At 54.3% G+C, this 22981-nt stretch overlaps 1 protein-coding gene across 2 annotated transcripts in view; it reads left to right on the forward strand.

The window, feature by feature from the left end:
- Positions 1–22981, forward strand: part of KLHL29 (kelch like family member 29) — a 331664-nt gene that overhangs the window by 304796 nt on the left and 3887 nt on the right. For both annotated transcript variants that reach the window (XM_042245841.2, XM_060411894.1), the window contains 7 exons: positions 11299–11501; positions 12624–12883; positions 15795–15993; positions 16137–16319; positions 16529–16709; positions 21764–21957; positions 22288–22432. In XM_042245841.2, coding sequence (XP_042101775.1) covers positions 11299–11501; positions 12624–12883; positions 15795–15993; positions 16137–16319; positions 16529–16709; positions 21764–21957; positions 22288–22432 — 1365 coding nt within the window. The remainder of the gene's footprint in view (positions 1–11298; positions 11502–12623; positions 12884–15794; positions 15994–16136; positions 16320–16528; positions 16710–21763; positions 21958–22287; positions 22433–22981) is intronic.

The following is a 22981-nucleotide window of genomic DNA, read 5'->3' on the forward strand; positions in this document are numbered from 1 at the left end:
TTGCCTTCCTTCCAGCTGTGGTCGGGTCTGTTCCTTTGTAGGACGCTTTTGTGTCGCTTTTCTCCTCCCCTCTCTTACAGGTTCCTGAAGCGTGACTCCCTGTCACAGAGCCAGTAGCCATCTCTCCTCCCCCTCCTCCTCCCAGTGCCCTCTCACACACAGCCTCAGAGCAGCCACTGTCCCCAGCCCATCCCACACAGCTTTGCTGGTCCCTGGGGTGGGGGGCCTCTGCCAGCAGTGGGCAACATTCCACCCCACCCTTGAGGGTCCTGCGTTCTCAGTGGCTCGCGAGCCCTCGCTGAGGTTAGGAGGACTGCAGACTCCACTCTAAGGGACTGCTGCACACTGCTCCCACTGGGCCAGCACAGGCCCCCAGCACCATCACCGCTGCTGTCGACAGTGAATTAATGCTAGGACAGCTCATCGACCAGACTGTCCCCCACTGAGGAGCACGAGGCACCCACGAGGCCACTCTTCCGACAGCCCAAGTCAGGGAGAACTGACCTGTAGCCAAAGCCTCATTCATGCTGCATGTCTCGATACTTGTACACTGAGCCTAAGCCAGCCCTTCTGAGCACAGACCAGGTGTGTCCTAAACACGGTCTCTCTCAGCCTTTGCTCCCCTCCCCTCCTACCCTCTGCCCCGGCTATTTCTACCTGAATGAGTCTTAATGGTGCATGAGCATCTTTTTTTTTTCCATTATGTTGATTTTTTTTTTTTTTTTTTTTTTACTTTGTCTGCTTCATACCCTTGCAAAGAAGTCAGGGGCCACCTTTTAGCGCCTTAGTGAGGGAGAGCAGACGTGGGGGCCAGCCCAGGGTAACGCTCCTGTTTCTCTCACCCATCAGCAGATTAATGCCGCTGCTCATTTTGCCTTGCAGCCTCTCCGGGGCGGACGCTGAGCCAGGACTGTGCTCAGAGTGGGAGGACAGACCTCTGCTTGCTTCCCACTGCTGTGTTTGGACTTGCCAACTAACCCCAGAGTGACTGTGTTTTGTTCCAGGATGGCACACTGGCCGGCATCTCCTTTCCAATCTGTTGTGTCCTTTCACTTCGAGCTGAGCTGCCCGGCGTGCGAGCCCTGCGCAGCCGCACTGGCCCCAGCCATGCAGGAACGGGCAGGCTCTTTGTGACTTCCAGTCCCATGGATAGCTTGGCTCTCCCGCCCCCGGTGCTTGGGTTCTCTCTGACCGAGCACAGGGGTTGGGGCACGAGCTCTGGGGTGAAGGGGCACGGCCAGTGGCTTCTTCAGGCCAAAGGAGGTCTTTGTGCTGCCACTCTTGGCAAATTCTCAACCGACAGTGGCCGGCACCCGGCCGCTGGATTGCAGAACCGGCATCCTCGGCCTTGGTCCCTGCTCCAGATCGCTGGAGAGCACAGAGTGGGCAGGATACAGGGGCAGCTTGGTACTGAGCGATGGCCCAGCCCTGGGCTAGAAAGATGTGGGCGAGGGGAGTGCAGAAGCTCTTTGACTATTGTCAGAGACCATACATGTAAAGCCAGAAGCTCACACACAACAGAGAAGAGACATGGCTAGGTGGGAGCCCAAAGTAGTGAAGGCTTCTTGGACAGACCAAAAAGAAGGAAGAAGAACATTCCAGGCAAAGGATGGGTTGCTTGGAATGTTCTGGAATGCAAAGAATGTTCTACAATGTTTTAAAATGTTTCAGGCAAAGGATGGGTTGCCTGGAATAACAAGCTGAGGAGAGACAGTCATGAGCAGTGGGGATGAAGAGATGGCCCTCCCAGAGAGAAGTGTGAGCTAGGGTGAGACGGCATGGCGTGGGACGGCATGGCAGGCCCTGACCTCCAGGCCAGGGCCCTGGGCTCGCTCTGAGGGTGTGGAGCCCGTCAGGGTAAGCGGAACAGAGATGCCCACTCTCAGATGGGAGAACTGCAGGACGCGCCTCAGTGACCCTAACCAGAAAGGCTGGGTGCGGGGCTGAGCAGAGCTGGGGGCCGGGAGACCTGGGTTCTACCCCTGACTCTGTCCTGTGACCCCAGTCAGGTCATGTCCTCTCCCTCAGGCCTCAGGGTTTTCTCATCTGTAAAACAGGAGGTTGGTTCAAATAATGTTCAGGTTTCCTTTCTGCTCTCACAGGGTGATGGTGAGGGGATGGGCAGGGCTTCCTGAGTGCAAGCACAGACAGACAGGTCCACGGACCAAGGTCAGGGGCGAGCTGGGGGAGGTGATGCATTGAGTGTTTGGCCTGTCAAGTTTCAGCAGCCTGAAGATACCCAAGTAGAGATGACTGGTAGGCAGCCAGAGATCTGAGGTCTGGGGAGACAGGGCTGAGTCTTCAGCGTACAGGAGGGTCACTCAGCAGGAGAGGAGGCCACAGCAGAATCCAGAAATGCCCTGCAGTTCAAAATCATGCCAGAAAATTCCAAGGTCATCTGGCTCAGGTGGTAAAGAATCTGCCTGTAAAACGGGAGACTTGGGTTCTTTGATCCCCGGGTCAGGAAGATCCCCTGGAGAAAGGAATGGCAACCTACTCCAGTATTATTGCCTGGAGAATTCCATGGGCAGAGGCTATAGTCCAAGAAGTCGCAAAGAGTCAAACACAACTAATCAAGTCAAACAGGACTAAGTAATGAACACCTTCACTTTCTAGTGGTTAGGACTTGGCACTTTTACTGCAGAGACCCAGATTCAACCCCTGGTGGGGGAACTAAGATCCTGCAAGAGGCAAGATGCAGCCAAGAAAAAAAAATTCCCTCGTCCTAACCATGGGCACACGTCACTATTTCTGCTCACAGAGGCCAGAAGATGCCTTCATGGGGAGGAAAGCAGACTCTATAGAAAGATGATTTCCTTCCGGGCCGTATAAAATCCTCGAGTATCTCACGTTCTTAGTGGTCAGGGAGCATCTGCCATTGCCATGTCACGTCTGCCTCCTTGAGTCTGTGACCCCGAGACTTAGTGTGCAGTAGACAGAATGACCCAGCAGGAGAGCAAGGCCCTACCCGCCAAACCCCACACTCAGACAGCTGCACTAACACAAGCAGAGGTGTGGGGGCCATCTGTGGGCCGTGACACCCTGGCCCTGCCCTTCCCCAGGGCCTAGGTAAGCCCTGTCAGAGGCAGAGGCCCTCCCTCTGCTGTCTGGGACCCCAGGCCTGGGGGCTCTGGCTGGCCTCCTTCCGGCCTCTAGCCTGGCACAGGTGATGCAGTCCTTGCTCTGAACCCACTGAGGACCCATCTCAGCATCAGCCCCAACCCCAGTATGACGCCCTCACCTGGAGCCACAGACCAGACATGGGGAGCCCAGTCATTCCCTACTCTTCACCCAGCAAGCAAGCAGGAGCCCCTCCCGGGTACAGGGAACCACTAGATGAGATGGGCGCTGGCCCTTGGGGAGACCACGGTCTGGGGAGGAGGAAACTGTAAAGTGCAACTGGGAGTGCAGGGTGAAGGCAGCAGAGGAGGGTTGCTGGCTCCCAGGCCAATTGCCTGACTCCACAAGGGAGGGAAATTTGGAGATGGCCCCTGGGATAGGGGTGGCATCTGGCCTGGGTTTTGAACCCAGAGAGGAATTGGCCAGGCAGACAAGCTCAGGGCCTTAGGATAGCAGGGGGTGATGGTAGCACAGGTGAGCAGGTATCCCTGCAACATCAAGTGCAAGGTGAAGACAGAGGGGACGAGGCAGTGCGGAAGACAGGAGTCAGCTCACAGGGCTTGTTCTAAACCTGGGGGTGTCATGTTCAGGCTTGCAGTTAATAAAGATGACAGTTGGACCAGGAGCGGGACAGCCACGTATCAGAGTGTCCTCTGGACCAGCCTTCTCAGCTCAGAGCCCCGTCAGCGACCCCCCAGCAGCCCCCAGCCCAGAGCCCCAGGCTGGATCCACCTGTTCCTCCTTCACCTGGGTTTATACCTTTGCTGAGGCTGCAGCAGCCTTTTGCCCTTCATCTTCCCTTATTTAGTTTCAAACTCTAGTCCTTCCTCTGACAAGGGCAAGACCCAGCCGACAGGGAAACCTGCTGAGATGTTTAATGTTACCCTGCAAGCCCCACCCCCATTGAACCTGATGAGCAGGTGCCCCCATTCTACAGATGAAGGGATTGAGGCAAGGGAATTCTAAGTAACCAGTAGATCTGGCATTCAAACTGAGGCCCTCATGCTCTTCAGTTCAGTTCAGTTACTCAGTCGTGTCCAACTCTTTGCGACCCCATGAATCACAGCATGCCAGGCCTCCCTGTCCATCATCAACCCCCAGAGTTCACGCAAACTCATGTCCGTTGAGTCAGTGATGCCATCCAGCCATCTCATCCTCTGTCATCCCCTTCTCCTCCTGCCCCCAATCCCTCCCAGCATCAGAGTCTTTTCCAATGAGTCAAATCTTTGCATGAGGTAGCCAAAGTACTGGAGGTTCAGTTTCAGCATCTTCCAATGAACACCCAGAACTGATCTCCTTTAGAATGGACTGGTTGGATCTCCTTGCAGTCCAAGGGACTCTCAAGAGACTTCTCCAACACCACAGTTCAAAAGGATCAATTCTTCGGCGCTCAGCTTTCTTCACAGTCCAACTTTCACATCCATACATGACCACTGGAAAACCATAGCCTTGACTAGACAGACCTTTGTTGGCAAAGTAATAGGTTGGTCATAACTTTCCTTCCAAGGAGTAAGCGTCTTTTAATTTCATGGCTGCAGTCACCATCTGCAGTGATTTGGGAGCCCCCCAAAATAAAGTCTGACACTGTTTCCACTGTTTCCCCATCTATTTCCCATGAAGTGATGGGACCAGATGCCATGATCTTCGTTTTCTGAATGTTGAGCTTGAAGCCAACTTTTTCACTCTCCTCTTTCACTTTCATCAAGAGGCTTTTTAGTTCCTCTTCACCCTCTGCCATAAGGGTGGTGTCATCTGCATATCTGAGGTTATTGATATTTCTCCCGGCAATCTTGATTCCAGCTTGTGCTTCTTCCAGCCCAGCGTTTCTCATGATGTACTCTGCATAGAAGTTAAATAAGCAGGGTGGCAATATACAGCCTTGACGTACTCCTTTTCCTATTTGGAACCAGTCTGTTGTTCCATGTCCAGTTCTAACTGTTGCTTCCTGACCTGCATATAGGTTTCTCAAGAGGCAGGTCAGGTGGTCTGGTATTCCCGTCTCTTTCAGAATTTTGCACAGTTTATTGTGATCCACACAGTAAAAAGCTTTGGCATAGTCAATAAAGCAGAAATAGATGTTTTTCTGGAACTCTCTTGCTTTTTTGATGATCCAGCAGATGTTGGCAATTTGATCTCTGGTTCCTTTGCCTTTTCTAAAACCAGCTTGAACATCTGGAAGTTCATGGTTCATGTATTGCTGAAGCTTAGCTTAGAGAATTTTGAGCATCACTTTACCAGCGTATGCAATTGTGCAGTAGATTGAGCATTCTTTGGCATTGCCTTTCTTTGGGATTGGAATGAAAACTGACCTTTTCCAGTCCTGTGGCCACTGCTGAGTGTTCCAAATTTGCTGGCATATGGAGTGCAACACTTTCACAGCATCATCTTTCTTGATTTGAGATAGCTCCACTGGAATTCCATCACCTCCACTAGCTTTGTTCAGTGATGCTTCCTAAGGCCCACTTGACTTCACATTCCAGAATGTCTGGCTCTAGGTTATCACCATTGTGATTATCTGGGTCGTGAAGCTCTTTTTGTACAGTTCTCCTGTGTATTCTTGCCACCTCATCTTAATATCTTCTGCTTCTGTTAGGTCCATACCATTTCTGTCCTTTATCGAGCCCATCTTTGCGTAAAATGTCCCCTTGGTATCTCTAATTTTCTTGAAGAGATCTCTATTCTCTCCCATTTTGTTGTTTTCCTCTATTTCTTTGCATTGATAGCTGAGGAAGGCCTCTTATCTCTCCTTGCTATTCTATGAATTCTGCATTCAGATGCTTATATCTTTCCTTTTCTCCTTTGCTTTTCACTCCTCTTCTTTTCACAGCTATTTGTAAGGCCTCCTCAGACAGCCATTTTGCTTTTTCACATTTCTGTTCCATGAGTATGGTCTTGATCCCTGTCTCCTATACAATGTTATGAACCTCCATCCATAGTTCATCAGGCACTCTATCAGATCTGGTCCCTTAAATTTATTTTTCACTTCCACTGTACAATCATAAGGGATTTGATTTAGGTCATACCTGAATGGTCTAGTGGTTTTTCCGTACTTTATTCAATTTAAGTCTGAATTTGGCAATAAGGAGTTCAGGATCTGAACCACAATCAGCTCCTGGTCTTGTTTTTGCTGACTGTATAGAGCTTCTCCATCTTTGGCTGCAAAGAATATAATCAGCCTGATTTCAGTGTTGACCATCTGGTGATGTCCATGTGTAGAGTCTTCTCTCGCGTTGTTGGAAGAGGGTGAACACCCATTTTCTGACCCAGGGAAGAACAAAACCGTCCTTTCTACTCCTGCACAAAGTTTGTACAGAAGGGGGAAGTAAAATCTCAGTGTTGACAGTGTAGAAGTATGCAAGAAAAGGGGACGCAGAGCTTGTGTGTGTGTGTGTGTGTGTGTGTGTGCACATATATTATAAATGCTTGTAAACTGGCCACTGAATCCACCCAGGAAAAGATGTAACCCTTGCCCCCATGAGACAAGCCCTCTCCCCCGTACCCAGGAGAGGCCGTGTCCACTGGAGTGAAGGCTGGAGGAGGCTCAGAGGGGCTGGGAAAAGAGCACATGAGGCCATGGGGAAGTTCAGCACAAAGCCCAGGATAAGATGGCAAGGCTGCCGAATCATCCTTCTATGCCTACTCTGAGTCCCCCTGACAATCAGGTGAAAGCCCAGCAGGAAACGGAGCTGCAGCCCTGTCTTTGGATAACATGAAGCCTAGTGCTGCATAACAACCAGGCCCTACCTGCACCCAGGCTGGAGGGTGAACACCAGCAGGACTGAGTGGAGAGGAGGACAGGGGCTCACTGGACTGAGCCCCAGGTGTCAGGAAGGAAGGAGGATGTTTTGAGCAGACTAGACCTAGACATAAACTTGGTCAAACTCCGGGAGACGGTGAGGGACAGGGAAGCTTGGAGTCCTGCAGACATGACTTGGCGACTGAACAAGACCTAGTGGGGTTCTGGGGAGGCAGGCTTCTGAGTCAAGGGTCACTTCTCAACCCCAGTGAGCAGGACTGAGGTCTGCCTTTCATGAAGAAGTCCCTTCACTTTTCCCCCAGGAGCCAAGGAGCTCTGGGGGACCATTGGTCCCCCAATGGTGCCAATAGGGGCACTGGCTGCACTCACTGGCCTGGTGGGCTGCAGACCCCTTCAGAGAGGACCGGTTTGTTCTTCTTTAGAGACAGCAGGGGCCCTGCCTGCCTGCCACAAGTGTGGGAGACAACACCTAGCCCCAAAGGAGCATTGCCCCCGCATCTCACCAAATGGGACAGAGACCTGGCATTCTACCTTCTCTCTCCTCTCACTAAGCCTGCTGGAGCCACCAGCACATTTGAGCTCTATCCTCTTTTCATAGTAAATGAAAACAGATGGACAAATTTTCTGCAGGTTGATTTTCACAAGCCCCATGTGTAGACGCTGGACTTCTCACTCCAGCCCCCTCTCCAGGGGGAAACTAAAAGGATCTCTGTAATTGAGTGGCACAGACCTGGCGTGCAGGGGAGCCCTGTAGAGATAATGCAGTAGTCTAGCCATGTGCCTTTCTCCCTCCTTCCCTGAGAAGCTGGGCACTTGTGGGTGGCAGGCTAACCCTTTCTTGGGAGAACAGAGCAGAAGAGAGAGAGAGAATCACACATCCCAAGTCCTGGGTGGGGTCACCCTCCTGAGTGGAGCAGGGTGCCATCCACATTCATCCCTGCTCCATGTTTACCCCCACTCCCCACTGCCCCAACAGTTCCAGATCCAGCTTGCAGGGTGAATGCATCTGATCTCTGAGGTGTGTGGGGGTGGATGAGATTCTGTCCTGAATTCTGAAGAGGGCAGTTTTTGTCCCGCAAGAGTGAATTGCTAATGGTGGGGTCACAAAAATCCTAACACTGGGGTAAGCCATTCCCAGCACATCTGTCAAGATCTGCCAGACCTGCCGAGCAGAGCCTATGTCCCATACACTGGGGACATACCCCCTGATTGGGAGGAGGTCACCCCAGGAAGTTTTAGTCTCCTGAGAGAACCTGCGGGCCCTGCGTGCACTGGACAGCTCCAGCCTACCTCTCACTCCCATGGTCCTGCCCCCAGTGTCAGGCCACAGCCCCACCCTGCCAAGGCTGTCATTCCTGCCCTGCTGCCCTTCTCTCCAAGGTCACATCGTGACCCCGATTATCCGGCAGCTCCCCAGATATTCTGTGGGGCTGAGGGGAATGGGACTCTCAGAGCCCATGAGCCAGCTTAGGACAGGGACAGAACTGTCATCAAGGGAGGACACAGCTCCCCACTGGTGATCAGGACCACCCTTCAAGGGTAATGCCTCCCAGGGGCTCCTTGCTCAGAGGGAAGAGGCCGACGGAGCTCAGAGGTCCTGTCCCAAGATAGTCTGATGGTCAGGGAAGGAGAGTGACCACTTGCCTCCCTCTGCCCCCACAGCTGCCTGAGCCACCCAGGAATGCCACTGTGGACTATGAACCTGCTGTGCAAGGGAGCTGCAGGAGGCCTCACTGTCAGGGGCCTTGCCACCTCCAGATCTTGAACTCCACCACGCAAAAAAGCCTCCATCACATCCCCATGTGCTCCTCTGTGGCCAGGGGGTATGGTTGTTCAGCTCACATCTGGCATCTGGCCCCAGGGACCTCCAGCCACTCCCCACAGATCCTTTGCTCAGTGGCTGACTCCCCTCCATAGGTGGCCCCAGTAGTGGGGGAGTGGGGGATGTGGGGGAACAGAGCCCCAGCTGAGCATCGCAGGAGCAGCAGTCCTGGGACAGCCCCTGCCGTGGTCAACAGCCCCCTGTGCCCCTCTGGGCAACCCTTGGCTCCTCGGCCATGAGGCAGCACCATGTCCCCAGGACCTATCCTTGGCTCAGACTCCGGGCAAGACAAGCATCTCCCCACAAGTTTAACCACACAGGTCCCACCAGACCAGTCACCTGGGGCCGTGGGCTCCACTGGCCTTCCATCTGCCCAACACCCCTCCCCACGGGGTGACTCCATGGTCCTCAGGGTCACGGGTCACATGCATGTCAGAGCATGTGTGTGCACGTGTGTGTGTACATCCTAAAGTCCCACCTCAGCTCCTCTCTGATTTTGTGCTGAGAGTTTGCAGGGAGACAGGGGAGCTGGCCAGATGGAGCTAGGCAGCAGGGGCTGGGAGCCTTGGGAGAAGGGGAGCAGCCCTACTTTGGCCTCATGAGCCCTGCCCTGGCTGTGGCCCAGCATGACCTCCCCAGAGCATGAAGGACTGTGGTGGGGGTGGTGGGGGGCAGAAAGTGGCAGGTAGGAATGAAAGCAGAGTAGAGTAAGAGGTTGACCAGATAGCTCCTGAGGCCTGGGACGTTCAGAATGTCTGTGGTTTCAAGTGATTCCATAATAAACCATTTTTATACTTAACAAAGTCACCCAAGCATGGAAATCCATCCTGACAGCTGAAGACTAGGTGTGTTAGGACACTTTAAAACTCACACAAACTGTGTGTATCTCTGGGCTTGAGAAGGAGCTCTGCTCAGACGCTCTGTCTAGCCTGCACCTTCCCACTCAGCTTTCTGGGCCTGCCCAGGACTTGTGGCAGAATAGACCCTTCAGGCTCCTGGAGGGGGATCAGCGAGGTAACATGGGATGGGGGCCTGGATGCAGACTCACAGCTTCACCTGCTCCCCGGCAGGTCATATTTGTGTTGTAAAGGCCCTGTGAGGCCAGTGCCTAACCAGAGAGAATGTTGTGCTAATGGTGGCATTTCTGTCATGTAGAGCAGAGTCTCTTGGGAAGGCATTTTCCAGCCTCTGTCACAGAAATGCTCCACAGGACTCTAGACCTCATCCAGTCCAGTCTTCTTGTTTTGCAGAAGAGGAGCCTGAGGGCCAGAGAGGCCAAGGCTGCCTGGCTGCGGGTGGCAGAGCTGAGGCACCCAGGTTCCCTTACACCCAGCTCATACAGGAGTTGGCCTCTCTGGGGCTAGCCTGCTTGCGTGTCTGACACCTCCACACCCCCACTGCCAGCCACAGGGGCATCCAAGGGACCTGTCACAGGAATCTGGGCCCCTGGCCTCCTCAGGGTGGGGTGAGGGACAGGGAGAATGCAGCGGTCATTTCCCAGTCACGTGGCTGAACACAGCCCCGGGCAGGACCAGGCTCAGTGTGGGAACCAGGACAGGTCAGAGCAGCCAAGACCGGGTGCCAAGCCGATTCACTTCTGATAACCCTGCCTCCTGACTCTTAACATTCTGGGTGTTTCTCCTCCTGGTCACTTCTCGATTGGTGTTATTTTTGCTTCATCTTATCTGTTTCCTTCCAGGTCCAGCTTTAGGGCGCGGCTGCCAAGCCTTAGGAGCCTTTGCAATGGTTTTGTATTTCTGTAGACACCAGATATAAACATATTTATATATTTGTGTCCCTCCCCCGCTCCCCCCAGTTCACAAGCCCGATGCACACTCTACACGCAGGCCACTCTGACCTCTGACCCCGTGTTCCATGTGGCAGGAGGGCCCCGCCCCGGGCCAGGTCCTAGGTCATGGCTGCTGGCTGTCTGTGGCGGAAGTCCTTGGTTGTTCCCTTCCCCTCCTCCCGGCTCTAACCATTCTGTCCGTCTATCTCGTCTCGTCCTCAGTTTCAAAGCAATGTCATGAAGGGCTTCCTTTCCATGCCTAAAAGGAAACAATATGCTTTTGGGGAAAGAGGTGGGGTTGGAGTTGGGGTTCCAGGACAGCTTGGGGTCCTCAGTCTTTGGGGTGATCAAGGGGTCGGCTGTGATCACGGCCGGTCGGGAGCCTCAGTCATTCTGGAGACTCTCCCATCCGAGGCAGACCAGGCCCCTGGGGCCCCGGGCCTGCTGACCGTGTTTGGCGGAGATGCCGGGGCCAGCAGCAGCAGAGCCGAACCGTATTGTTTCCCTTTGAGGCCAGTCCTAGTCCTCGTCCCCATCCACAGCTCATGCTTTTTGATTTGCATCTTTTTTTTGCATGGACATGCCGAGTAGTGATAAGCAGGGTTTTCTGTTCTTCTGGGCGTCTCTGGTCAGACTCTTCTCTTTCAGATCCCGTGTCAGGTCGCTAGGTTCAGGTGTGTCATTGGCCGTGTCCCTTGAGTCCTAAAATGAAGGGCTGTGAGCAAGGTGTGCAGGGAGACCCAGCCCTGTGAGGAGGCGGCGCCCTGGCCGCGGGCCGGCAGGTAAGGACACCCTGGTCTCTGTGCCTAGGTCGGTGCAAGACGGCAGCCAGTGCGGCCGGGAGAAGCTGGAACTGGTCCTGTCCAACCTGCAGGCCGACGTCCTGGAGCTGCTGCTGGAGTTTGTGTACACGGGCTCCCTGGTCATCGACTCGGCCAACGCCAAGACCCTGCTGGAGGCGGCCAGCAAGTTCCAGTTCCACACCTTCTGCAAAGTCTGCGTGTCCTTTCTCGGTGAGCCATGGGGAGCGGCACCAATGAACGAAACATTCAAGGACCGAGTGGGGACTGAGTGCATGCCCAGCCAGGTCGTCTGGGGCTGCAGCTGGATTTCCCAGCAGATTTAAGATGATCATTCGGATAAATGTGGGCAAAGGCCTTTGCTCACCGGTGGACAGAAGGGTTCTCTGCCTTGCTCCCCCGGGGGCCAGAGGTGCCATGCTGGGCCCCCCAGGCAGCCCTGTGAGAACAAATGGGCTGAGAGGCCCGTGTGAATGGTCTGTTCATGGGAGCCCCATGCCCTGGCTGCACAGCCCTGTTATCTAAACACTAAACCAAGTTGCTTCCATCAAGGCCTCAACCCAGAGAACGTGCTCACTTTACACTTTGGAGCTGCCCAGTCTGGGTGAGAGCAGGGAGAGGGAAGGGCAGAGATGGGAGTCACCAGAAGCAGCCTGGGGGTGGAGTGAGAGAGATGGGGGTGGGGCAGGTCAGGGGATGGCCAGAGGCCTAAGATGTGACTTTGAGGCAATGGACCATTTAGAAGAGTCAGGAACTATGACTCTAGAGTTAAGTCCACAAAGGTGAAGGGCCTCCTGGGACCCAGCCATGTCTAGACTAGAATCACCAGTAGTCGGATCTCAGGAGCCCTGGCCAGACTGACCCCAGGTCTGGAGGTCAGGTTGGGTGAGGCCGAGTCCCTGTGGGAGATGGTGGGTGGGCTTATGCAGGGTATTCCTGCTGTCATGACGCTGAAGTAGAAGTCTGTGACCCCAGACTTGTCTGTCACAGTTATGGAAGACACCCTAAGCCTCAGTGTGACCCCTGTGCCCAGCCCAGGCCTCCTTCATGCCCTGGCAGTGAGGAAGCTCTAAGCCTGGTGCTGACACCCCATACTTCAGCCTCCATCCTTCTGCTGAGGGAGGCCTCAGGAAAGTCAGTTTGAGACGGGGCAGAGGAAAATGCAGAAAACGGGTGTGAAGTTCCAGGGACACAGGAAATGGGCTTATGGGGACTCTGCTGAAGGCAGGTCACAAGGACATGGGCTCAGAGAGGGGTCTGGAGAGCCGGGGGATGAGCATGGGCGGGGACCCCTCCCCTGCAGTCAGCGGTGCTGTCCTGTGCTCCTGCCCCCAGAGAAGCAGCTGACGGCCAGCAACTGCCTGGGGGTGCTGGCCATGGCCGAGGCCATGCAGTGCAGCGAGCTCTACCACATGGCCAAGGCCTTCGCGCTGCAGATCTTTCCCGAGGTGGCAGCCCAGGAGGAGATCCTCAGCATCTCCAAGGACGACTTCATCGCCTACATCTCCAATGACAGCCTCAACACCAAGGCCGAGGAGCTAGTGTATGAGACCGTCATCAAGTGGATCAAGAAGGACCCCGTGTCCCGTGCTCAGGTAGGGCCCAACCCACCTGCCCCGGTTCCCACCCCTCTGCCTCTTGGTGAGGGAGGGCGTCTAGAGCAGGGAGTTGGGGCCGCCTGGTCTAACCAGCAGTGGGAGCATGCGAGAACTGGCGGGCCTTGCAGAGGGAAGCCGGACCAGCTCACACGGTGCAGAGGGGTAAAGGTGGATGAGAGAAGAGAAATCAGGCACCAGAGGATTCTCAAGGGCTGGCATTGTACCTGCAGGAGACCCAAGCTGACCGAGAGTCCACAGGGTCAAGGGGGCATCACCAGGGCCCTGCGGAGAGAAGGGCTCCCTCAAACGCAGCAGCGGGAGTCCCAGCCAGGCTCTGGCATTTGAGAGGGGAGGGAGCACCTGGACTGAGTGGAAACCAGGCTGGAGCTGGGGAACCAACGTTCACCTGTCAGGAGGGAAGGCAAGTCCCTTGGAAGGGACAGCTAGAGGAAATGAGAGCCAGGGTCCAGAGCAGAAGAAAGCCTCTGAGTCGCAGGAGGTCAAGCATAGCCCCAGGGATCTCCAGCTGACTAGGGAATTCCTTCATGGGGGTTTTAAACAGAGAAACCACAGGAAAAAACATTCCTAGGAAGACCAGCAGGCTGCAGGAATGGGAATGAATTTGGGATCCTTGCTTTGGGCTGGACTGCCTGGATTCTAAAGTGCTGGGAGCCCCCCGCAGTTAGTGCAGACACGCAGGTGACTCTTAGGAGAGCTCAGAGTCCACCCAGAAAGCATGGATGGGAAAATGGGGCAGGGAGACGGGAGCCCAGCAAGAGCTGAGGCAGCTGAGTGACAGATGACAGGGCTGCTTTGCTGCACATGGAGCAATAAGAGGCACAAGGGAAGGAGGGATGGGGCAGGGACTGGATCCACAGCATCAAGTGTACACAGGACACAGAGACGGCCTGCCCCAGCCACTGGGCCAGGAGAAGGCGGTCCTCTGACCTACCAGATGGGGATGGAGCAAGATTCATTTTCAGAGGAAGGAAGTCAAGTTAGGCCACTGTAATAGTGACCACCACCATCTACCACAACCCCCAGATCTGCCTCCAGCCCAGACCTCTGCCTTTGATTGTCTACAGGACCCCTCCAGCCAGTGTCTCCCAAGCCCTTCTCATTCATAAACCCCCCGACCTACCCATCTTCTTGGGTTCCTTATTGTAGCTCTGCCCACTAACCACGGCAGAAGCCGAGTCCTCCCACGCCTTCCACCTCCATGTGGCCACACACTGCTGCCATGGTTGCCTCCTCTTATGAGGGCCAAGTTCTCTCTCTTCATTCCAGGCCCCCTGATCTCTCCAGGATGACCACAGTTGTCTCCTGAGAGGGTTCCCTGCCTTCAGTCTCCTCCTTCCAAATTCATTCCCATCCCTGAAGGCTGCTGGTCTTCCTAGGAACATGTTTGGTCCTGTGGTTTCTCTGTTTAAAATCCCCATGAGGGAATCCCCTAATGATCCAGCGGTTGGGACTCCACGTTTCCACTGCAAGAGATGCAGGGCTATCCCTCATCCGAGAACTAAGATCCCACATGCCAAGCAGTGTGGCCAAAAAAAATTTTTAATAAAATTTTTTAAAATTAAAAAAAATAAACTCCTCATGAGTGCCCTCATCCACTCTGCAGGAAGCACTACACAGCCCTTAGCAAGCCAGGCCTGAGGTCAGCAGAGGCCAGAACCCAGCTCACCTCTCCAGTCTTATTTCTTCCTGTCTGCTACCCAACCCCTCAACGGAAGCCTTCTGCATCCAACAGGAAAAAACTCCATGTGTGTGCTGAGTTGCTTTAGTCGTGTCTGACTCTGCTAGACACTTATGGACTGTAGCCTGCCAGGCTCCTCTGTCCATGGGATTTTCCAGGCAAGAATACTAGAGTGGGTTGCCATGCCCTCCTCCAGGGGATCTTCCAGACCCAGGGATCGAACTCACATGTCCTGCATTGCAGGTGGATTCTTTACTGCTGAGGCACCAGGGGAGTCCCAGTAAGCTCCAAAGGTCTCTCCAAATGCACCACCATGCTCTCTCAGACTCCAGTGCCTCTGTGTGTGCTTTGAATGGCCTCCCTCTCCTTTACCTTAGGCCTGGAGAAGTCAGCAATCCTTCCACAGCAGGCTCAGACATTACCCACTCTAGAGAGCCTCCTCTCCCACATCCCCACCACCCCTCACTAGACTCTTCTTTGGGAAGAGTCCTTTGATGTGATGGATCCTCTCCCCGCCATGAAACTGTGTACACCTAGAGGTCAGAGACGGGGTCGTACTGGCCTTTGCACCCCCAAAAACACACTCAGTGAATGGCATAGAGTGGTCACCAATACTTGTTTGTTGAAACTACAGCGACGAGCAAAGAGTTTGCCAGACAAGAGGGGGATTCAAATCAATCAGCGAAAAGCCTTCAGTTCAGGGGTGGGGTCCAATGGGGTGCCACTCCAGGGGTTTGCTGGTAAGGGGGGGAGGCACAGGTTGGAATGGTCATGACTTCCAAGCTTAATGATCACAATCAGCTCTCTCGGGCCCTCCCACCCGTCCCTGAGTTTCTGCCCCCACGCACACCTTTTTGAGGATCAGAATCCTCATTCGGTCCCCTGTAGCCTGGTATGAAACAGAGGCCCGTGACCTGGGAGGAAGAGGCAGGAAGAAGGTGCTCAAGAGACCGAAGGGTGGTCCACCCCAGGGTCAGCCCCAGCACGGAGACCTCTCCCTGGGTTCCCTTCTTGCCTCCTGCTGCTGGGAGCTCCCATGATCTCTATCTCAGCTGGGGCGAGCAGGATCGGCACTCCCAAGCCAAATGCAGATGAGAATTATCCCTGCGCTCAGCCCCACATCCCTCCTTTCTCCCTTCTCAATACCACTCACATGAGGCGGTGCCGCCTTAGGATCTAAGAAGATCCCGTGTCTCCTTGAACCCACAGTATGCAGCGGAGCTGCTGGCGGTGGTCCGCCTCCCGTTCATTCACCCCAGCTACCTGCTCAATGTGGTGGACAACGAGGAGCTGATCAAGTCATCAGAAGCATGTCGGGACCTGGTCAACGAGGCCAAACGCTACCACATGCTGCCCCACGCCCGCCAGGAGATGCAGACACCCCGAACGCGGCCCCGCCTCTCCGCAGGTATGGCAGGACCTGCCCCAAACCCCCCAAGGCAGGTGCCCTGTCGTCAGCCCGACTCTGGGTGGGTCCCCCCAGGAGGCAACAGGCACAGATGCTGACACCGCGTCAGGCTATCCCAAGGGTGCCCCTCCGTGTCCCTGCAGGTGTGGCCGAGGTCATCGTTTTGGTGGGGGGCCGTCAGATGGTGGGGATGACCCAGCGCTCGCTGGTGGCTGTCACCTGCTGGAACCCACAGAACAACAAGTGGTACCCGCTGGCCTCACTGCCTTTCTATGACCGCGAGTTCTTCAGTGTAGTGAGTGCTGGGGACAACATCTACCTCTCAGGTGAGGCCCCCCTCAGGGCTGGGCTGGGCACAGGGCACAGACTTCCCTGGGGGTCCTCTCCCCACACCATGGCTAAGGAAGACACAAGGCCCAGAAGTGTCTACTTTGCACGTGAAGCCTCCTCCTGCCCCCGGGGCTGGGCCTCCTGGCCGTGGGCCTTTCCTCACTCCCTGCCCACTCTCTGGACCTCCCTCCCGTACTGCCCACAGGTGGGATGGAATCAGGGGTGACGCTGGCCGATGTCTGGTGCTACATGTCCCTGCTCGATAACTGGAACCTCGTCTCCAGGATGACGGTCCCCCGCTGTCGGCACAACAGCCTTGTATACGACGGGAAGATTTACACCCTCGGGGGACTCGGCGTGGCAGGCAACGTGGACCACGTGGAGAGGTAATGAGGCCACGGTCATGACAGGGGCACCTTCTAATGTCCCCCAAGAGTTATAAAGCCCATTGCTTCTCCTCCTCAACCCCTACCCAATTAAGACCCACTGGAGGCCGGACATTTAAAGCCCATCGTCCAGGCTCTTCCTGCCCAGCAGAGGGAGAAGAATCGGGATGGTGGGGTGGAAGCAAGAAGAGTGGCAAACTGCCCAGTCACCGAGACGGGGCACTCTTGTCCCAATCAGGGGGACAGACAAGCTGGAGGCATGAGATCCAGTGGTGAAAAAGCTCAGGGTGGGCCTGCTGCTGTCCTGACCAGGCAATTAGGGAGCTTTTAGGACTGGAAGCAGCAGCCCAGAGATGTGCTGGGATGTCGGGCTAAGCAAGGGGCTTCCCAGGTGGCTCAGTGGGTAAACAATCTGCCTATAGCACACAATCTCCTGCCTGCAGGAGATGCGGGCAGATGCGAGTTCAGTCTCTGGATCAGGAAGATCCCCTGGAGGAGGGCATGGCAAGCCACTCCAGTGTTCTTGCCTGGAGAACGCTATGGACAGAGGAGCCTGGTGGGCTACCGTCCATAGGGTCACAAACAGTCAGACATGACTGAGCATGCATGCAGGGCTAAGCTGGAGCCATCATCCAAATGTGACCGTCATGTCCCTACCAAGCGGAGGTGACACCCCAGGGACACTCCCTTCCTCCCTCTATCCCACACATCCTGTGAAATCTGCTTGTAGTAATAACACAGGAAAGGGTCACTGCACACAGGCCTGGCCAATTCTCTAGAACTCTCTATGGAAATTGTGTGTATAAAGCCTGCCCTCTGCTGGAAGTCCTGGGCTGGCTTCTTCATGACAGCCCTCAAATCTGGCCTCACCTAGAACAAGGATCTGGAGGGCCAGAGGCTGAAGAAGGGCAGTTTTCTGGGTAGAAACAGTCTTTGCCTTTGAGCAACAGATACCTTGGAGAGAAGCTGCAGGAAGAGCTCCAACAGCTTTATGAGTCAGCAGCAGTCAGCAGTGCAGACCTGCTTTCCCAGGATCTAGTGACCCAGAGAGTGGCAAGTTAGTCTGAGCTGGCCTCCAGTTTCAACCCAGGGTGGGTCACAGCTAAGATTACTGGAGTCCTTTTCCCATGTTCTTCCCACACCGTAGGGGTTTCTAAAACGGCTCAGCAGGTAACGAATCTGTCTGCAATGCAAGAGCCTCAGGAGACTTGGGTTTGATCCTTTAGTCAGGAAGATTCCCCTGGAGGAGGGCATGGCAACCCACTCCAGTATTCTTGCTTGGAGAATCCCATGGACAGAGGAGCCCAAGGGCTACAGTCCAAAGGGTTGCAAAGAGTTGGACACGACTGAGCACGCTCACAGGATCCCACAGCCTAGTCCACCACCCTGGCCTACAACATCGACTCCCACAGAAAGCACAGCTTCCCCCCTGTGACAGCGTATTGCTTGTGGAGACACACATACCCCTCAATTTGTCTTTTTCCCCTCGGTGGCTAATTGGACATTTGACAAATGTTACAGCAGAAATGGATTCAGAGTGACACAGGCTCTGGCTGTTCACTGTGGGCTTTTAACTCCCCCAAGTGGAGCCCAGAGATGGCTCAGTAACATTTAATTGTCATATTGATTTGGAGATAATGGGGAATCCCTGTGTGATTATGAAGATATTAATACTGCTGTTGAACCTGGGTCAGCCCTGGTGCTGACAGCCTTCTGTGGGACCCACTGCACGCCCGTCAAGCCCCAAGCTTTCTGGAAGCACCAGCTTCCAGTCATTTGTCATCCACTATGAACACATGAAAAGGAGACATTTTCTATGTAGGAGTAAACTGAGCTAGATCTGTCATCCTGTCTTGCTTTTGTCAGCTATTTTTAATCTCCTAAGACGCTGATTACTCATTTTGCAAACTTACGCTTGTTGATAAATACAGGGATTTGTTCAAGGATCAGATGCACCAAGAGTGGGGACAGGCTCCACTCCCATTGGGCCCAGGAGCAGTGCTCCAATGCTCAGGAGCAGCCGATATCAGACCGCCTCGGTGGCTGGCTCAGCCTTTGTTCTGCTATGAAACATCAGCTGGGGCACAGAAGGAGCAAGACTCCCCTGGGACCCGTGGAGATTGAGGAGCAGTCCAGGGCATGGTGCCCTGAGCCCCTTCCCCAGCCCACTGGTATCTGTCAACTGTCCTTGTTGGGACAGGATGCAGACCTGAAGACCCCTGGGAGGAGGGTGCATGGAGGGATGCCCACGGCTTCCCAGGGAACAGAGCTGGATCTCCTTTGGTCAATTTCTGTGCCACACAGTGGCGATGATGGAAACTTCTGGGTGACAGGAGGGTCAGGGGAACGGGGACAGACATGAAGACGCTTTGTTCCCCAGGAAGCACTAATGGTACAAATCGCTCTTCTATTGATAATGAGTGAAATGTATGGCGCATGATAATTACATTACATTACGGCATTACAGGACTCGAGCAAGATTATATAATTATAGATTAAAACAACAGTGTCATAGACAAACCTGCATTATATCATTATATAAATAACCGGGTCTAATACTTTATGGCCATATATTGCGGTAGCTGTGGTTACTGGATAAATGATAGCCGAGTGCCTCACTCCGCGGGGTCATTTGCATGCCATTAGCATATCCTTCCCAAGCAGGAAGCTGACAGATTGAGCTGATGGAGGGCTGGTGGCTTGGCAATCAGCCACCTGGAATAACGAGAACATTGCGTTTGGCGGAAGGTGCCATTGTACCGAAAGCCTGAAGACTAACAGCCACATAACCTTCCACAATCTTCCAGCTCCTTGTCCAGGAGCTCTTTGGATCTCTGCCACATTGACTTAAAAAACAGATATCCAAACTTCTGACACTGTCCCAAAAGGCATATCTCCTATTTATTCCATCTCCTATTAGCCACATATCGTTTGTTTGGGGCTTCGTTGAATCAGCTCCTGCTGCCCTGCAAGAATCCCAGGGATGGCAGAGCCTGGTGGGCTGCCATCTATGGGGTCGCACAGAGTCGGACACGACTGAAGTGACTTAGCAATGCTTAAATCTTCAGGAACTCTGCATGTCAATTGTTAGCTACAAATATTATTAAAAATTAAGTCATATAGGGAATTCCCTGGTGGTCCAGTTGTTAGGACTCCATGCTTTCACTGCTGAGGGCACAGGTTCAATCCCTGGTCAGAGAACTAAGATCCCGCAAACCCACAAGCCATGTGGCAAATAAATAAAATTTAAAAAATAAAACTTGTCTTATAAACTTAGGACTAATTTTAAAACAAAGGCAATTCATACTCAAAACTCACCACTATCTAATTTTTTACTCCATTTTACCACTGCCTGTACTCTGCGTGTCCACTGCATCTGTATGTGAAGGAGATTCTGTGTCCTGGGGTGCTTCTGGGTCTCTCTTCCCAGCCTCACAGTCAGTGATGTCCTATTGGTAGCCTGAAATCGGTCATGAATTTACATCACAGAAATCAGCAAAGGCTACACACCAGGACTTTCTTCCCTGGAGAACTGTTTTTTTACAGTTTACCAGCATATCACGGACAATACCTCTTAGCAGTACCTTCTAAGTCCCACATTCTTGGCCCATCTTCCCACTGAAGTTTCACCCAAGAGATGTCTCCACCATCCATTTCTACTGCCTGGCTTCCCGCTTCGTCCTCCATACACAAATAACCCTGCACTTCCTGTTTCACATGATGTGCCCTCGACACACCACCAGTGACCTGCTGGGGACTTCCTGACTTCCCATCACATCTTCCATGCTGCAGCTCTGTCTCCTGTCATACCACTGCTCCTCTCAGACCCCTCTCAGCTCCCCTCTATAGGCCGGCATCTCCCCAGTGCCCTCGGCCCATCTTCACCGCACATATTTCCTATGAACCCCCTTGCCTTCAATTTCCAGCTACATGCTGATGATCCCAAAGCTGAATATTTAATCCAGACCAAAATAAAGACTGCCCCTACACATCCAATGGAGAAGGCAATGGCACCCCACTCCAGTACTGTTGCCTGGAAAATCCCATGGACAGAGGAGCCTGGTGGGCTGTAGTCCAGGGGGTCGCTAAGAGTCGGACACGACTGAGCGACTTCACTTTCACTTTTCACTTTCATGCACTGGAGAAGGAAATGGCAACCCACTCCAATATTCTTGCCTGGAGAATCCCAGGGATGGGGGAGCCTGGTGGGCTGCCGTCTATGGGGTCGCACAGAGTTGGACATGACTGAAGTGACTTAGCAGCAGCAGCAGCAGATACTTTACACTCCTCAGGAATAAAAGCCAACTCATCCTCCTTCCCAAACCTTCCCAACTTTGATTGCCTGTCCCATGAGTAGTGCCCCCTCTGCCCAGACACCCTGAGGCATCCTAGGCAACTCCCCAAACTAAGACAGCGATTCATGCTGCACCATCTCAGTTCACCTCTCCTTCTGTTCCCACCTCCTTCTTTGGGCCAGGCCACTATTTCCCCAGTTTTCAGTCCATCAGTTCAGTTCAGTTCACTCACTCAGTCATGTCCAACTCTTTGCAACCCCATAAACTGCAGCATGCCAGGCCTCCCTGTCCATCACCAACTCCCAGAGTTACTCAACCTCATGTCCATCGAGTCGGTGATGCCATCCCGCCATCTCATCCTCTGTTGTCCTACCCGCAGTCCCTCCCAGCATCAGGTCATAGGTGGGTATATTTCAGCCCATGGGAGATGCCCAGTGCAGGACTGGGGAAGAAAAGAGCAGGACTGAGCTGGACAGAGAGGACTGCGGGCCTGGAAGCTGGGGAGCCCAGTGTGAGTAAAGGAAGGAGGACAAAAGTCTGCACAGAGGTTTCAACAGACAGACAAGAGCTCCCTGAGGTTCAGGAGCCTGGGTGGTCTTGCGTGACTCATCCCAAGTGCCCCTAATTCTGTGATCTCCAGTTACACCCAGGGCAGAAAGAAGACAGTGGGGCTTCCCCATGTCTGCTGCCTTGGTTGGGGCCCCTGCCCTGCACAAGGCCCATCTCTGATTCTGGGCGCCTATTCTCCTCTCTCAACAGGTACGACACCATCACCAACCAATGGGAGGCAGTAGCCCCTCTGCCCAAGGCAGTGCATTCAGCAGCAGCCACCGTGTGTGGTGGGAAGATCTATGTGTTTGGGGGCGTGAACGAGGCAGGCCGAGCTGCGGGTGTCCTCCAGTCTTATGTCCCACAGACCAACACGTGGAGTTTCATTGAGTCCCCGATGATTGGTGAGAACCAATTGTCTCCTCGGCCCAGGACCAGGGCAGCAGCCCCACTCCACTGATTTATTCAGTCTCACTATCCCAAGCCCAGATATCCAGCTGAGCCCAAGGGTTCTGCAGACCCAAGTCTGGGCTGGGGGGCAGAAGGGGAATGTGGGGAGGTGAACCCCCAGCCTAGGTGCAGCTGCAACTCCCACTACCCAGACAAAGGGCCAGTTGCTCTGTGCCAGGTGCTTCCTGGCCCCAGCTCAGTCCTCAGGCTACCCAGTGATGCTGGAGGTCTCTGCAGGCCCAGCAGAGGACCCTGACCTGTCCCTTGCCCTGCTCTCCCGGCAGACAACAAGTACGCTCCAGCTGTCACCCTCAACGGCTTCGTTTTCATCCTGGGTGGGGCTTATGCCAGAGCCACCACCATCTACGACCCAGACAAAGGGAACATCAAGGCCGGCCCCAACATGAATCACTCTCGCCAGTTCTGCAGGTGAGGGGGCAGGAAGCAAGGAAGTCGGGGGAGGGACAGCAGGAGGGGTTGGCGCAGATGATGGACCACCATCCCGTGACCAAGGCGGTGTCCAGGCCAGAGCAGCACCGTGGGTGTGGGTGTTCATGCAGAGCAGAGCGGGAAGCGCCCCAGGGCAGCCCCTGGCCCAGAAGCCCAACCCTTGGGCTCCAGCAGACCACCCCCCTCAAAGCTGCACAGGAAAGGCTTCCAACAGCCCTGGGTCCTTAAGGCCTCACCTTCTCTCAGCGGGAGGAGAGGGTGGTGTTGTGAGGTTTTCCCTCCCCAGGCCTGCCTGCTGGGTCACAGATGAGAGGTAGTGCTCACCCCAAGCTATGGATACCCTACATGGGATGATGGTGGTTTATGCCCTGACGACACGTATGATCCTGATGGATCTTCGGAGCTGGACCCGGTGAGGCACAAGGCACGGCTGCTCTGGAGCCCCGAATCTGCCTGGGCAGAGGCACACCCAGACCAGACCACCCACAGAAAGAGAGAGGTAGAGGTCAGAGTGTGGCCTGGTTCCTA

This window comes from Ovis aries, chromosome 3 (assembly GCF_016772045.2).
Source record: "Ovis aries strain OAR_USU_Benz2616 breed Rambouillet chromosome 3, ARS-UI_Ramb_v3.0, whole genome shotgun sequence".
Lineage (NCBI taxonomy): Eukaryota > Metazoa > Chordata > Mammalia > Artiodactyla > Bovidae > Ovis > Ovis aries.